The 15,277-nt window shown below is 34.5% G+C and overlaps 1 protein-coding gene across 4 annotated transcripts; it reads right to left on the bottom strand.

Annotated features, from left to right (window-relative positions):
- Positions 1-5,802: 5,802 nt before the first annotated feature.
- LOC115994759 (folate-biopterin transporter 1, chloroplastic) lies at positions 5,803-14,097 on the bottom strand. 4 transcript variants are annotated; one of them, XM_031119002.1, is made up of 10 exons: positions 13,788-14,058; positions 10,771-11,003; positions 10,392-10,456; positions 10,121-10,283; positions 9,216-9,364; positions 8,873-9,127; positions 8,592-8,760; positions 8,389-8,481; positions 6,471-6,734; positions 5,803-6,165 (listed from the first exon to the last, which is right to left on the bottom strand). In XM_031119002.1, exons 1-10 carry the CDS (start codon positions 14,032-14,034, stop codon positions 6,139-6,141), a joined length of 1,665 nt encoding a protein of 554 aa, XP_030974862.1. In that variant the 5' UTR covers positions 14,035-14,058; the 3' UTR covers positions 5,803-6,138. The 4 variants fall into 4 exon arrangements, with proteins under 4 accessions (XP_030974862.1, XP_030974861.1, XP_030974863.1 ...); XM_031119003.1 differs by lacking the exon at positions 5,803-6,165 and adding an exon at positions 13,508-13,618 and having other exon boundaries at positions 6,238-6,734; positions 13,788-13,877; XM_031119001.1 differs by having other exon boundaries at positions 5,803-6,734; positions 13,788-14,097.
- Positions 14,098-15,277: the final 1,180 nt, after the last annotated feature.

Genomic DNA, 15,277 nt, shown 5'->3' with positions numbered 1-15,277 from the left:
ATCATAAAAGAAATCTTATAAATTTCAAATTCTATCGTATCAATTCAAAAAAATAAGAACAATACAAATTGATGAAACCAAGAAGGCAATTAAATTGGATTTTATTTTTACCAGCACATATGGCAAAGGATTAACTGCAAAAACGAACCTTTGAAGAAGCTAGCATACCCTATAAAGTTAAATGCCTCACCTAGAATCAGTAGTAGTTCCAATCACAAATGAATTAATTTATAAATTTGAAAGCTATGTGTATATATATATATATATATATATATATAATTATATATGGGTTTTAACCCCAAAAAAAAAAAATTATATATGGTGAATTTATCGGTTTCTGCGAAGTATTGCTAGATTTTGTTATGTGGGGTGGGTCGTCAATTATTATATTTAGCTACTTTTGAACTTTTTTTTATTAAATTAGCTTCAATCATATATATGAGACTCGACAACATAGTTAGCCCCAACTCCTTCCCACATCACATGAAAGCTTTTAGGATGTCGCCCATGGTATCTACACTATAAATAAATAAATAAATAAATAAAATGACATACGACGTGTGAATCTGCATATAAATACATAAATAATTAAATATATGAAAAGATTGCTCATGGAACCTGGCTTGGGCCCACTTAATTTTGCTCACAACTATAGTATTCCATGTAGTAAAATGTTATCTACAATAAACTTTTGAAATGTGAGCAATTAAGTTTGAAACTGATTAAAAAGAAACATTCTATCTAATTTTCTGATTTGTTATCTACATAAAATAATACAATGATGACCAAGATTTTTTTTTTTTTTTTTTTTTTGTTTTGTAATTAAAAAAGGATTTTGTTACAAATGTCTTAAGGGCATTTGTTTAGGAAATATTATTACAACTTATAAGTATTTAGTATTGAACTACAAAACTACTCATTGATTGAGACATAGCTTTATCTACATATTTTTATTTCTATGGACCTTAATAATTTTGTATCCTATTCACGTTTGCAATATTAACGGTGCAAGTTTTTTTTTTTTTTTTTAACATAATTTTAACTTATAGCGTCCGCTCCTGATAATAGTTTGTTGAGGTCTAAAAAGGGTCATAGTGAAATAAGCCCAAAAAAAGAAGAACAAGTCAAGCCCAAAAGGAAAAATTCAGGCTAAGCCCAAAGTAATAGATACGGAAGACCCATGAGGGAATGAAAGAAAGGCCCAGAGGATCCTGAAGCCCAGAAAAGAAAGAAGCATCCAAAAAAAAAAAAGACCACGGCAAAGTATAAAGAAGCAAGGATCCTCAGGAACCATCAATAAGCACGGATCCCTTCAGACACAAAGAAAAAGGAAGACTGGGACAGATCGATAGAAAGAAGACAAAAGAAGAAAACAAGAAATAAAAGCAAAAAACGCAAACGACCTCTCATGGCACAGACAGAAAAGGCCTCGGGGAACCAGGACAGAGAAGAAGAACGATAACAAACGACTTTCAAAAATGGCAGAACAGGATTCCGCCCAAATAGGAAAGAAAAGGGAAAAGAGGAAGACGCCAGAAATGGGGATGCCGAGAAGGGCATACCTCAGCACGTCCCGAAGAGGAAGGCCAACCAGAAGCTTTCAAAAGAATCAGAACCGAGAGAAGGAAAGAATGAGAGAAAACAGAAAAGGGACTTACCGAAACGATGGGGACAGGACATGCTCTGTTTGCAAAAGAACAAAACAGGGGAACCAACGGTTCCCCGGGAAGCCCAGAAAACTCCATTATAAAAGGAGGGGATGGGTTGTGAAGAAGGCAGCAAGAAAAAAAAGAAACAAACACAAGAAAGAAGAGATTTTCTAGGAAAAACTATCAGAAAAATCTGTGCAGAAAGAAAAATAAAAAGGGAAAAACAAATATTGCTTCCCGATATCCTGTAAAGGCCACTATTGCACATACTCGGATTCAACGAGAATCAAACTTTACAAGTTTTGAAGACTGAAATAGCCATTCAAGGCTGCAATTTTTGAGCTTGATTGAACCTTATATCACGTCCTAGTGAGCTTTCTGTAATCAAACAGATAATGTATTAATGAAACACTGCTTCATAATTCCCAGGATCCCCACAGCATTTTTTTTTTATATCGTCTTGCTAATCCTGTTTCTTTTCCTTCTGAACATACGTTGTTAATTTTTGGCACTCTTCGATATCCTTATTTGTCATCTTTCTTTATATTGTCAGGAGTATTCTCTGCATTCACTTGATTCTTAAACAGCTCGTTAGCTGCAATGAGTCAAGGCCCGGTCCACCAAATCCTTCCTTTTCATTCAGGCCCGGGATCCTTGGGCCTGAGTGTCACGAAAAAGGCACTCTCACATAGTTCTTTATCAGCAGACTAAGACACTAATTGGTTTTTAGTGTAGGTAGAGATTGGAACCCCAGATCTCTTGTTCAACCATCAGAGATTCTAATAGTTGAACTAACTGAAACCCACATTAACGGTGCAAGTTGAGCATATCAGAATAGCCAGATTTTAAATTCATTATCAATTTATATATAATTTTTAAAATCCTATATTTATATAATAAAAATAAACCATATAAAATGCAAGATGCATGACCTGATATTTGTCTTTCCTTTTATAGTGATAGGATTTTTGTCTTAATATTACAGTATTGCATAAGGATAAGGTTATGATTGCACCATTAATTGGAGCACGAATTATTCAGAAAAAATAAATAAGTCAAAAGAGCATGAATTCTTCCTTAGACCAGGATAACCAATAAATCTACCAATATGCTTCATTTCACAACTTAGAGAAGAGAGGACACCTTTTGGCCACCGTTGTTTATATGAACTAATAATTTTTTATTGATATCTCAAAATTATACAAATCAACAAATTGTAAAATTAAGTCTGAAAATGGGTGTATCTTGGTAGTATTGTTGGTGGAAAAAAATTGCCACGTAGGCAAATCTAAAGAGAAATGCTAAGAATGTTAATTTTGACATAATTTTTTGTCACAACTCGCCCCATGGCGAGTTGTGATTGGTAAGAGTGTATTAGTAGGCCATGTGGAAATACGTCTTTACCAATTACAACTCATCATGTGGCAAATTTTGACACAAAATTACGTCAAAATTGGTGTAACTAGGATTCCTCAGACCTAAAACAATCAACCGCATGTGTGGTGAGGTGGCCTAGCGGCTAAATGTTGGAAGTGGGATTGTCTTTATGGAAAAATAGTTTTTTTCTTTTTTTCATTCTCGAAAGAAATTATAAAAGAGAAGACGTGAGTCACATGACACAACACAACATTGGACGATATAGCTTTGTAGGACCCACCCACGTGGACTGCACAATCAGCTTGTCCAATGACTATCAGTCTTCCTTGCTTTCTCATGTGTTGGCTAGGCTGCTAGCCGGCTAGGCCTTTTTTTCTTTTTAAAGATAGATTAAGACATATATTAATTGAATGATAACAAATTATCTGAACAAGGTTGAATCCTAATCCTAAAATCGGATTACCAACAATGATCTGAACAAGGAAGTAAAATAATAGTTGAATCCTAATCCTAAATCTTCCTCTTGTCTAGCAATAGCATTGTAGTTAAAAAGTTTAGGTAAGATATTTACCAAAATGATCTAACCACCACTTTTAGTTTATTGTAATCTTTGTGTCATTAAACGGATTGAAATGGGGTCATTATTTCACCTAAAGCAATTAATTTGCTTTTAAAAAATATATATATATATATACTTTTTTTTAATATTATTTAATTTAATAGTTGAAATTGAAACTTACTTTTTTTTCAACTTTTAATCTCAAACATTAGTTATAATTGCATCGGTGCAACCCAATCTCAATCCTCATTAAACAACACTATTCCCTTCCAATTCTTCCATTCTAGAAAGCAATGATCACCATTTGCGTCGAATTCTATCCAATGCCCCTATCATGATATTTTGCTCTATTCTCACAATGTGGAATCATATGAAAAGTCATTCACTCAGACTTTTGAGTCTTCCATCCTATATCAGGATGGATCCCAATTTCCAAGTTGCGAAAATCATGCTAAAGACCAAAACTTGACAATAACTTTTGACTGAGCAAGGTTTCGGATAAGAGTTGATTTATTTGGAAAAGGGAACTTTTTTTTTGAGAAACTGGAAAAGGGAACTAATCATCAAAAATATATTAAGTGGATGGAGGGAGTTTGTATTATTAACAACCAAAGATCGAGGAGAGGAACTTTAAACTAAAGATGGCAAAAAATCTCCTTTTTACGTGGATTTTATCCATTCCAAATAAGGGATGGGATGAGATGGGTCTTACCTGTCCATTTTCAAGTGTATAAATATATACTGACAAAGTTTGGGTACACGCATGTCAAATTTCGTGCTAATCGGATAATATTTATTATTTAATTTATAAACTTATTTTTTATGCATAATTTTAGATTACAAAAACTTGAAATTTAAACATTTAATTGATAATATAACTATTAATATTTGATCTTCTGAAAATTTTGCAAACATTGAGAATATAAAAGAGAAAATGTTATCCTGGATTTTCACAATTCACATCTAATAAAAAGATAATCTAATAAAAAGATAATTAGATAAATGAGAAGTTTGAATTTAAAGAAAAACCTTGTCTTTTTTTTTTTTTTTTTTTTAAATAATGTGTGTGTGTGAACTACCTAAAACCATCTCCATCTAAATCCTCATTAACAAGACTTAAAAGATTAAAGATGGGCACATAACCAAGCAGGTTACAGGGACAGACCAATTGGGTCAGGTTTTGTTCCACTATGTTATACTCCCAATGTATATAGTATATACATTCCCATATTCAATTTTTCTAGCATCAAAACAATGTCTTCATACTAACTTGTAGAGCCTCACAATTACCACGGAGATTAAATCCCCCAACACTGGGAAACAGCAAACAGGCCTGAGAAGCATTGTTCATAGGACATTAGCATTTAACAATTAACAATATGGCACATGCCTCGAGTGTGGGTGAGGATTTTAGCATGGGGTCAGCGTGTGGAGTTCATGGCTGAAATGAAAAAGAAAGCCACCAACTTTTGGTGTTAACACCTTGTCCCGATGTTGGAGGCCAAAACTCGAAAATGTTCGTCTACGTACACTGTTGTTTTAATGAATTGTGACACTCACATCTGACCACCCCAGAAAAAATTTAATTAAATTGAGCCATTGGGGTTGAGCCATTGACATCTGCTTTAAACAAACAGGAGAAGATTGGACCAGTAGGACCAAGACATTAAGGATGAGTCTGGCTTTAGCTTTAAGTTTTTAGCAATTATATACAGCTTTTTAAAACCTCAATTTTTACATCTTTTCTTATTTTTTTCAAAAATTTTCAAGATACAAGTATATTTTAACACACTTTCAGCCAAAAACTCGATAAGTTGTTCTCAAATGAACCCATTTAAACTCCTTACTAAAGCCTTAAGTTTTTAGCAATTATGTACAGCTTTTTAAAACCTCAATTTTTACATCTATTCTTATTTTTTAAAAAAAATTTCAAGATACAAGTATATTTTAATACACTTTCAGCCAAAAACTCGATAAGTTGTTCTCAAACGAACCCATTTAAACTCCTTACTGATGCAACATACTCTCTCTCTCTCTCTCTCTCTCTCTCTCTCTGTGTGAAAAAGGTGGTCCTAACATAGACAGTAATCACAGGACTAGAAACAATCCTAGATCACAAAATAAGAAACCTTGATTGCATTCGACAATATAATAAACTCCCTACAAGATTAGTCCTCACCTCAACTCAGATTAGTGAAACAGAGGTATGAAAACAAGAAAAATTAATCGATCAGTGATAGTCGAACTACATATAGCAAGCAAGTTAGCTAAACCAATTAGCGAGTATGATGACGCAGAAGAGCACCTAACCTCGATATGCGAGCTCAGCTAGCACACAAGACGTGCCCAAGTAAGCTACACAAGAACATCAAGCAAAAGATACGCTCATATTTGCTAAAATAATTCCCTAGAACTCTTTTTGAGTTTACAAAAAAAAATAGAGGCACCCCCTTTAACTACATTATCGAAGAGCTCGTGCAGGCACCAGACAAATGCCCCCTGATCAACTCTAACTTGTTTTACAGGTATTCGCAATCCAGATCAATTGTGCAATTACTGTACGTCAACATCTCTCAAGGTCTGCACCAAAAAAAGAAAAAAAAAACATTTCTCAAGGTCATGGCAACAGCAGCTATCAACTTGAGAATATCATTTCAAACACAAAATAAACCGCAGAAATATCATTTCAAAATCAAAAAAGGGGACATACAATCATCGTAATATTTACAAACTCTCTCTCATTTATAAGCTATAGAAGAGCAAAAGGCTAAACATTTTGCTAAGGGCTTGAAAATTATTATTGGAGGGTGATGCACCTAGCCTAGGATAAGGAGGATGCAAACATCCAAAAATCAATTACATTTCATTTCAATATCTTCACTTTCCTTGTTAGTGTCAGGAATATCCCTTGGAAGGAGGCCAAGGAGAGGCAAAGGCAACAATGAGCTGAGATTGCAGAGGATTATCAATGTGGCTAAGTTGTCAAAACTGTCTTTGGTAATCCCAAAGAGCTGGGTCAGACCAGCACCTATTAGCCCCCCAACAACGCTTCCTCCATTTGATATAGACATTAGTGTTGCAAAAAGTGTGGCTTCCATTCCCTCTGGACATAATCTTGCTGCTAACACAAGAACAGGCATGAAAGAAGCCTGCAATAAATTTACAATTAGTTTCATACTAGAATCAGCAGGATCAATCTGCAGAACAACGGATAAAACAGATCTTTTTTTTTTGCTAATAATTTGAAGGGAAAAAAGAAAGGAAAAAAAAGGGCGTGGAAAAGATCCATTAGAAGTAATAAAACGGTTGAGCAGAAAACAATGGTACTAAGAAAGAACATATATCATCTCATGCATGTGGCTACATTAGATTCATCATATCAACGTAGAACCCATGTTACAGTCCATTCCTTAAAGGAACCGTGTATGCCTTTGGATAGAACTTTCTAACTTCCCTGGGATTCTATTTATTTAAGGTAAAATGTACTGACAACTTTGAACTTTTATGATTTTATCTAGTTATACCAACCCCCCTGAACTAATTTTTTTAGCCAATATAAGTCTTCAAATATCAAGAAGTAGTAACTAGCTCCTACCAAGCTACCATTGGTTCCCAAGGCCTAATGAGATCCATAATGTCCTAAGTTCAAAACTACTAATTAGCATCTTAAGACCACCCCCCAAAGAATTTCTTGTTAAAATTATCTGGTGTGTGTGGGACGGGACACTACACACACCTGGTGGAATAGTACAGTACTCGAAAATTGCAGGAAACCCACATTAGCCAAAAAAAATAAACCAGACAAAACTAGCTCATTTACAGCAACACTCCATCCAAATTGATAATAATGATTTACCATGTGCTAGTCTGATAAGGCATGTGAGAAAATATAAAGAAAAAAATGGAGGGGAAAAAAGAGTTGTCAACAAGAAAAAGGAAGTGATCAAGAGCGTATTCAAAGCCACTCTCTCTCAAAACCTAGTTGCCCCATTAGAGGATCGAAAATGGATTCAAACCCTAGCAAGATCCATGTGAACTGTGAGATTCCAGATCTGGGTACAACTGCTTCATACCCGTTACCCATGAATTTAATGTTCTTGAAAGACAGTGCAGAGAAACTTGGCATCAATGCCAGGAACAACAATAAAAGGCCTCAGAGCTTGTCATTGCTCAGATCAATAGCTATAAGCTTGTTTGGGTGCCCAGAGAAAGTGGGACTTGTATGGACGAGAACTAGTTGAATGAGAGACTTGTATGGATGAGAACTAGTTGATTGAGAGCATGAGTTGCTGCAGAGATGGAAGGTCGAAAAGAAGGGCTGGTATGGAGCCATTAAGTCAGTTGTGACTCAAATTGATTGCTTGCAAACAAACCCATAATTCGGAAACTCTCAGGGATTGTTGTTCCTTCTAAGCTGTTATTGCAATTTGAGCCAAGGAAGGCAGGAAAGTCAACAAGATTCTAGTGCAACTAAATAAAATTTCAAGAGTTGTTAGTGCATTTTACTCTTTATTTAATTATCAATCTTTCTAATTAGGTCCAAAACTATCTCCAACAAGATTTAAACCAAACAACCCAAATATGCATTGAACATTTTGTCAAGGAAACTAAAAGACCTTCCTAGTAAGCAGTGACCGGAGCCAGGCAAGTCTCCAACCACTATGCTATGGAAACTACTGCCTTCCAAATTAAGGACAGTCACATGCATACTTTAGTACAGTCACAGCAAGAGTTAACACAAAAAATGGTTTTCACCAAATGTGCAGAGAAGTAAAACGGCACAAATAGAAACATGTACATCACCTGACCAAGAACTGTTAAAATCAAAGAATCCCCAATAGCAAACCACTCATCACTTATACCAAACTTCCGATTCAATCCAGTTACAAGAAAAACCTGACCAAAAACCAACAATAGAAAAACAACAATTAAAAAAAGGACAAAAAAAATCATTGGGCATACTCAAACAAAAATGTAAATCATCTCAAATAACCTTAGAAGTAAACCTGAGTCATCCCAAGAGCTGAACCAAAAATGGTTGTTACAAGAAAAATCTTATGCAGTGGAACATTCTTTAGGAATCCATTATAAAGTCCAACACCAAGCAGTGATGCCACTGAAGTAACAAGCTTCACACGGCCTAAAAATTCCGGGGTGAAACCAAGCTTATTTGTGCTGTGACAAATTTAAAATGTCAATAAATGAATAAGATTATTGCAGATCAACGTAAATGCTAAAGCTGAAAGGTTACAAATAGTAATGAAAGACATTCACAAATTGGACATACGTAAAGTAGAACATGGCAGAGTCTGACTGCGGTGTTGCCTGCCACAGAAATATAAACAAAGTAGGAAGAAGTACACTGGGCTGCCTGACAGCATCCCACAACTGAATTATGCTCTGCTTCGAACCTTCAATAAAGCTAAGACTGGCCAAAGGAAGATTTGTTCCTCTTGTTGGACCACGCACAGGCTGTTCTCTTACAAGAACAGCAACTGCAGAAGTAATCAGTGGTAGCAAAGCCGTGATTCCAAAAACAAACCTGAGAAATTAAAATTGTAACCAAATGATTGCTTTGGATCATTATCAGTCATAGGAAATTATCTCCATACACAAACCACCTTAGTTACCTTACACCATAAGCATCCACTAGGGAGCCACTAAAATAGGCACTCACAATTCCACCAAAAGCTGAGGATCCCCAACATAAAGACTGGAGTGATCCTGACATGCTTTGTGACTCACCACGAGCCCTTTCTACAACCATGGAATCTACAACCTACAATTTACTTCAGTTTTTGACATAATTTGTAAAGTATGCCACAAAAATGAATAGCTGAGACACCCAAAATCAAGCAAACAAAATTTCCTTCCTTATCTTTGGCATTAGATGGGAGTCAAACATCCAATAGAGATGGACCTCCTAAGGGATTAGAATACTTTTGTCACATGTAGTATTTAGAAATCAATGCAAGCCTTCACATACAAGGTAAAAGTCCTGGGCTTGCTGCTTTCCTGTGACCTATTCTGTTATGGTAAGATCTTCAGCAAAATGCTCCCAAGACTATCGCAATAGGGATAGGGTTTTGGAAATTATGGATTGGTAGGATTGTGGTAATAATTTATCCAGAAATACAGGAATTTGCGTCTTGTTGGTTGTTAGAGTGGTCATAGCTTGTAGGCAGTTACTTTCCAACTTCATAAGTTATTACAGATGATCTCAGGCCAGGCCTTGCCTTTGTTCTCTGAGGATTTGGGATAGCATATCATTAATAGCAAGTGCAGGTGCTAGGTTCACACGTAGAGGGAAATGTTTTAAGGTACTGTAGATGCAAAGACATCTCCTTCTAAGAAATTTCTATATGTAAAGCCTTGGCTCCCAACAATGAAAAACTGAAAAATATGTGAACCCTACATTATGGTAGCAAATATTTGTAAAACTTGATATGCAATTCATATGAATATATAGCTTGCATAACACTCAATCATTCATTAACAATAACTAACGACGCAGCGTTTTATAAGGGATACTTACAACATCGGAGAAGGCAACAGAAAGTGATCCTAGAAGTATGCAGAAAGCAGCATCATACTTGCTGTCAACAAAGCTGGCCATCAAACTCCATGAGAGTGCACCAAGAAGTCCTGATAAAATCAGGTATGACCTTCTTCGGTAACCGAAAAGTGGAACAGAATCGCTGCAGTAACCAATCAATTCTTCAAATGAAATACAGACAAAAATACATACACTTCCTAGATAACCGGAAAGAAAATTGGGGAGAGATATAAGATAGACTTGGTCGCACCTAATAAACCCATATAGAGGTTTGATAAGCCATGGTAATGCAGAAAAACCAGATATGACAGCTGTCTAGTCAACCACATATACTTTGTCAGTGCTCTTGATAAAAAATAAAAATAAATTAACTAATTAGCTTAAAGAAAAGATAAAGTTTCCTCGCATACATTTCTAACCTTTAAAAGAATGCTATATAAGCAGAAAGTTTTTTTTTTTATAAGTATAAGCAGAAAGCCTCTGAGAACATTGGTCATAATATTACATCATTGGAAAGGGTCATGAGTTACTCTTTGCAGTCACAACATTAAAGGAAGGAACAATGCATAAGTTAGATATCTAATCTAAAATTCCCAAGATGATCAACAGAACTAATCACAATCACATACCTCTGCAGGATCTAGATGCAAATCATCCTTTAAGTAAAAATTGACAGCAAGCCTTGCAAGGCCTAATACACCTTGCACAAAATATACCATAGCAACTGCAACATTATCTGGGGACAAATCCACCCCAAAGCATTTTATAGCACTCATTCGATATTTGTTCTTGCGGGTAGTTTTACTAGAAGGGGATGTCTCTCCTTCCACATCTGTTGCTAACATATCCCCTTTTCCTGCACCTGCATAAAGCATGCATATAAAGAATTAGACAAACACAGGATAGGGGCCATGAACCAGGACACATCACCCAAATATATTTTTTTTAAGAAATAGAAAGTAAGAATGAAGGAGCAAGAAATAAGGGCAGAGGAGGAAGCATTGAAGCCAAAACTATATCCTCAGATAACACCTTGGCGTGTTTCTTGATATGGGGAAAAAGACTAAAATGCCACTCCTTGTCAAGATTAGTTTCTGAAAGCTAGAAAATAATCAAAAAGGTTCAACGAAGGAGCCCCTCAACCTCAATCAACTCAAGTATTTAATTCAACAAATATGCCACCCAGTCTCCAAGTTAAGTTCCAATAAGCTTAAAGATGCCCAAAAGTATTCAATCAAAGAATTCCCCAGCACAATTAGTACTCCAAATTAACACACTTGTCACACCTATTTTCGGGTTAAATTTCTCAAAGCTTGAAAATTTATAATGGTACATGAGCATCAGCTATCTTAGCTAGTAAATTTTTCTGCCCTCCAAAAATAGAAGTGTTAATAATGTCTATAGGGTTCAAAAGATGGGAGAGAATTGCCTCCCACTGTTTAGCCGGGATACCCAACCAACCTCAAACGTAAGAAAAAGATCAAATCAACAAAGTAATATGTGTTGAATAAAAGAGTCACTGGCCCCAGTCAACCTCATTTAAGTTACAAAGCTAAAATTATAGTTTCTAAAAATTACTTTTTCTTTTTAATATACACTTGTTTCCCATTGGTCTTCAACCCAATACCTCACCTATACCTGCAAAAATGCTACTGGAGTTAGAGCTCACTGGATAAGACTTTTAACTTGCTTGGAGACCTCCTAATTCCCCATTGTTTTTCAGCAACTCTGTGGTAGAGTGGTCAGTTGTTAACTGTCCGTCATAGGTTTGAATCCTACTTGGGGAGATTTGATTCATTTTGAATTCTTTTATTTGGGAGGGTTCTATATATCTCCTTATTTCCTATCAAAAAATATATCTCCTTATTTAGGAATTTAGTAGAAAGGAATGAATTGGCAAGGAGGGAATGCCAATTCAATTCCATTTCATTCATTTACATGCATTTTGTCTAACAAATCCATTATCACTATTACTTAAGGAATTAATAAGAAATTACATTGTTATCCTCATTTCCTTCAGCCTATTTAGGAGGGAAATGGGCAGAAAGAAATGGAATGGAAAGAATCTTTTAAGAATATTCCTTCAATTCCCTTGTTTGGGAGTTTAAGTAGGAGGGAACCGGAAGAACATTCCTTTGTTTAGAATTTTAAATAAGAGGGAATGGATAGTTAGGAAGAAACGCTCATTCCTTCCTTTTCCTAAATAGCCCATTTTTTCGTTCTCCCAAGATTGAAAGAAATTGGAGAGAATGAAATGGAGTTTAATGAAATTTTCTAAAATGTCCATAATTCCTGTTTATATTTCACAATTTTTTTGTAATACCCCTCTCTTACTATTTGCCTCACTCTACCTAACGATACATCTTATTTTTTTCCCTACCCCTTATTTTTGTAATCAGATCTTGTTGTCTTACACAAAATGAGCTATAATTTTCAGCCATCATCATGATCAATTTGCCTTTTGTATAGTCCCAAATTTTTGGAGTTGGCCATAGATCCTTAACCATTTTTCTTAGCTAACGTGGGTGTTTGGAGCTCATAGAGCACCTAACTAATCCCTTCGGTATGTCATGTGCATTGTCCCTTGTCCCACACACAATAGGTAATTATAGGAAGGAATCTTTTGGGGGGTAACCCCAAGATGCTGAATAGAAGTTTTGAACCTAAAAACTCATAAATCTCATGAGGCATTGGGAACCACTAGACCAGCCCTTTGGGGTTAGAATTCTTTTTTGCCACTCTATTTTATTCTATTTGAAGTAGTACTCTTTCTGACTTCCTTAACTGACAAGTCATTTTTACTACTTGTACTAGTACATTAATAGTTCTCCTCTGAATATGACCAAACAATCTCGAGTAACTATCCCTCTTTTTTCCTACTAATCATATAAAAGTAATAAAAATATTGTAACAAATGACAACATCTTACATTGTTTTATTATTATTAAAGGAGGGATATAATAGGTATGTTGTTATAAAATTATTCATTTTCATTCTCTCTAATGGTAATCCCAAAGAAGGTTACTTACACTCCATTTCTTCTAAAACATCCAAACAAAACAATTTAGTTCCATACCTTTTCCACCAAGAGCCTGTCGCTCAACTGACACCTCCTGGTGTTCCCAATGGACATATCATTCAAATCCCATTCCCCCAACTATCGAATTATTAAAAAAAAAGGTTCCATTTCTTTTCCTTCCTTAATAATGCACGCATTCCATTCCTTTATGAACTTTCAAACAAAGCCTAAAACAAAAACAAATATAATTACTAATCAACATACTCAAAGTTATATATTTGTCTTTTCCTTTCCTTCAAACACACTAGAACACACACACACACACACACACACACACATACACTCACTCCATCCTATTCCTTCATGAACTTCCAAGCAGTGTTAGAGTCACTGTAACATCAATTTCGTTATCAATTCAAAATCTTCATGCATTCACAACCTAAACCAATCAGCTCCAACTGCATCATCATCATCGTCATCAAAATTAAACGTAAAAAATAAATAAATAAATAAAATTCCTCTTTTCTATGCCTACACTCCCAACCACAATTTCCAAGAACCCAAATTTTTCTCAGCAACCAAACACAACCCAAATCGGGAAAAACAAAAAAAAAAAAAAAAACGTACCGGTTCTGGAATCCAAAAGTGGACCCTGGTCTTCATTGTCCCACCGGTGAGACGGCGCCGGCGGCATCGGAATGGCAACCGACATGTCCTTATCCGGCAGCTTCCGTCTCCTCCGTCGAGTCCGAGAGAGCAGAGGTGGTGAGACTGAGGAGAAAGAAATGAAGGACAAAATTGGGTTTTGGAATTGAAAGGGTACGATTGAGATTATTGAAGAAGAAGAAGAAGAAAAAGTCGACGGTTTTGCCATTTCTTTTATAAAGGATGAGCAAAAATACTAAAATAGTAACTGAATTTAATTTTTTTATTTTTTTATTCGGCCAAAAATTAAAATATTTATAATTTATATGTTTGGTAATGTGCTTTTAGTTTGTTTAATTTGGTTTTTACTTTTTAGATTTGATTTCTTTTCATTCAAAATAAAAAAGTTTATCTATAAATCTTTCTCTCCTCTCATTTTCGTTTGTGAGGATAAAGTTACACAAATTACCATTTTAAGCTAATTTTCAATGGAAATCCTTTTATGATTTTTTTTTTTTTTTGCGTTTTTTTTATATTTGGCAATATAAAAAAATTCAAAAGAAATTTATTTGGCGATATAAAAAAATCATATTTTGGAAACATATTACTTATTTTTTTTAAAATTGTTTTTGCCTAAAATATTTTGGAAAACAATTTTATCATATGACATGCTAAATAAAAGAAGTTAAATAAAAGAAGTTAAGAGCCAATATAAATACTATTGAAACCAATTCTATCTTATTTTGAGGCCATTATTAAATATTTTTTTAAAAAATGAGATAATTTTCCAAAAAGTATCTCATTTTCTAGATAACATTATAACCAAAACAACCGTAACTTAATTTTATTTTAATATTGGTTTAGAAACAATTTGATCAAATTTTTTATTGTCACGCACCTCATTTGAGTAATATTTATTCAAAACTCAAAAATTAATATTTACATTTTTTTGGCAAAAGGGAATATAATTAAACAAAACTATAAATTACAAAGTCTTGCAGTACGAAATACCTAAAGTATCCGAAAATGACAGGTACAAAATAGAGGAAGGAAGATATGAGTACAAAATAAAGCTATCACTACTAGGAGACCCTTCCTTTGCCAAAAGGTCCGCGCATTGGTTCCTTTCGTGGAAGATGTAGTGGATGTGGGTAAGAACGAAGCCATTATTAAACTATTTTTTTTTAAAGAAAAATATTATTATATATATGTGTGTATAAATTTTAGCAATTTTGTTTTATAAAATTAAATTTTGCTCCCTTAAACAATATTATAGATTTTTTTAAGAGCAATCCTATACTCAAAAACTTTTTTACAACATTTTTATAAACTGTTTTAGTAGCAAATTTTTATTGGTTTGAATATGGACCTATCACTTACATCATTTTTTTACTTACTGATAACCGCTTATTACATCAACAATTTATAATAATAAAAAAAATTGTAATTCTAGTATTTTCCTCATTTTAGTG

This window comes from Quercus lobata, chromosome 6 (genome assembly GCF_001633185.2).
Source record: "Quercus lobata isolate SW786 chromosome 6, ValleyOak3.0 Primary Assembly, whole genome shotgun sequence".
Classification (NCBI taxonomy): Eukaryota; Viridiplantae; Streptophyta; class Magnoliopsida; order Fagales; family Fagaceae; genus Quercus; species Quercus lobata.
This window is presented reverse-complemented; position numbering and strand designations above follow the sequence as displayed.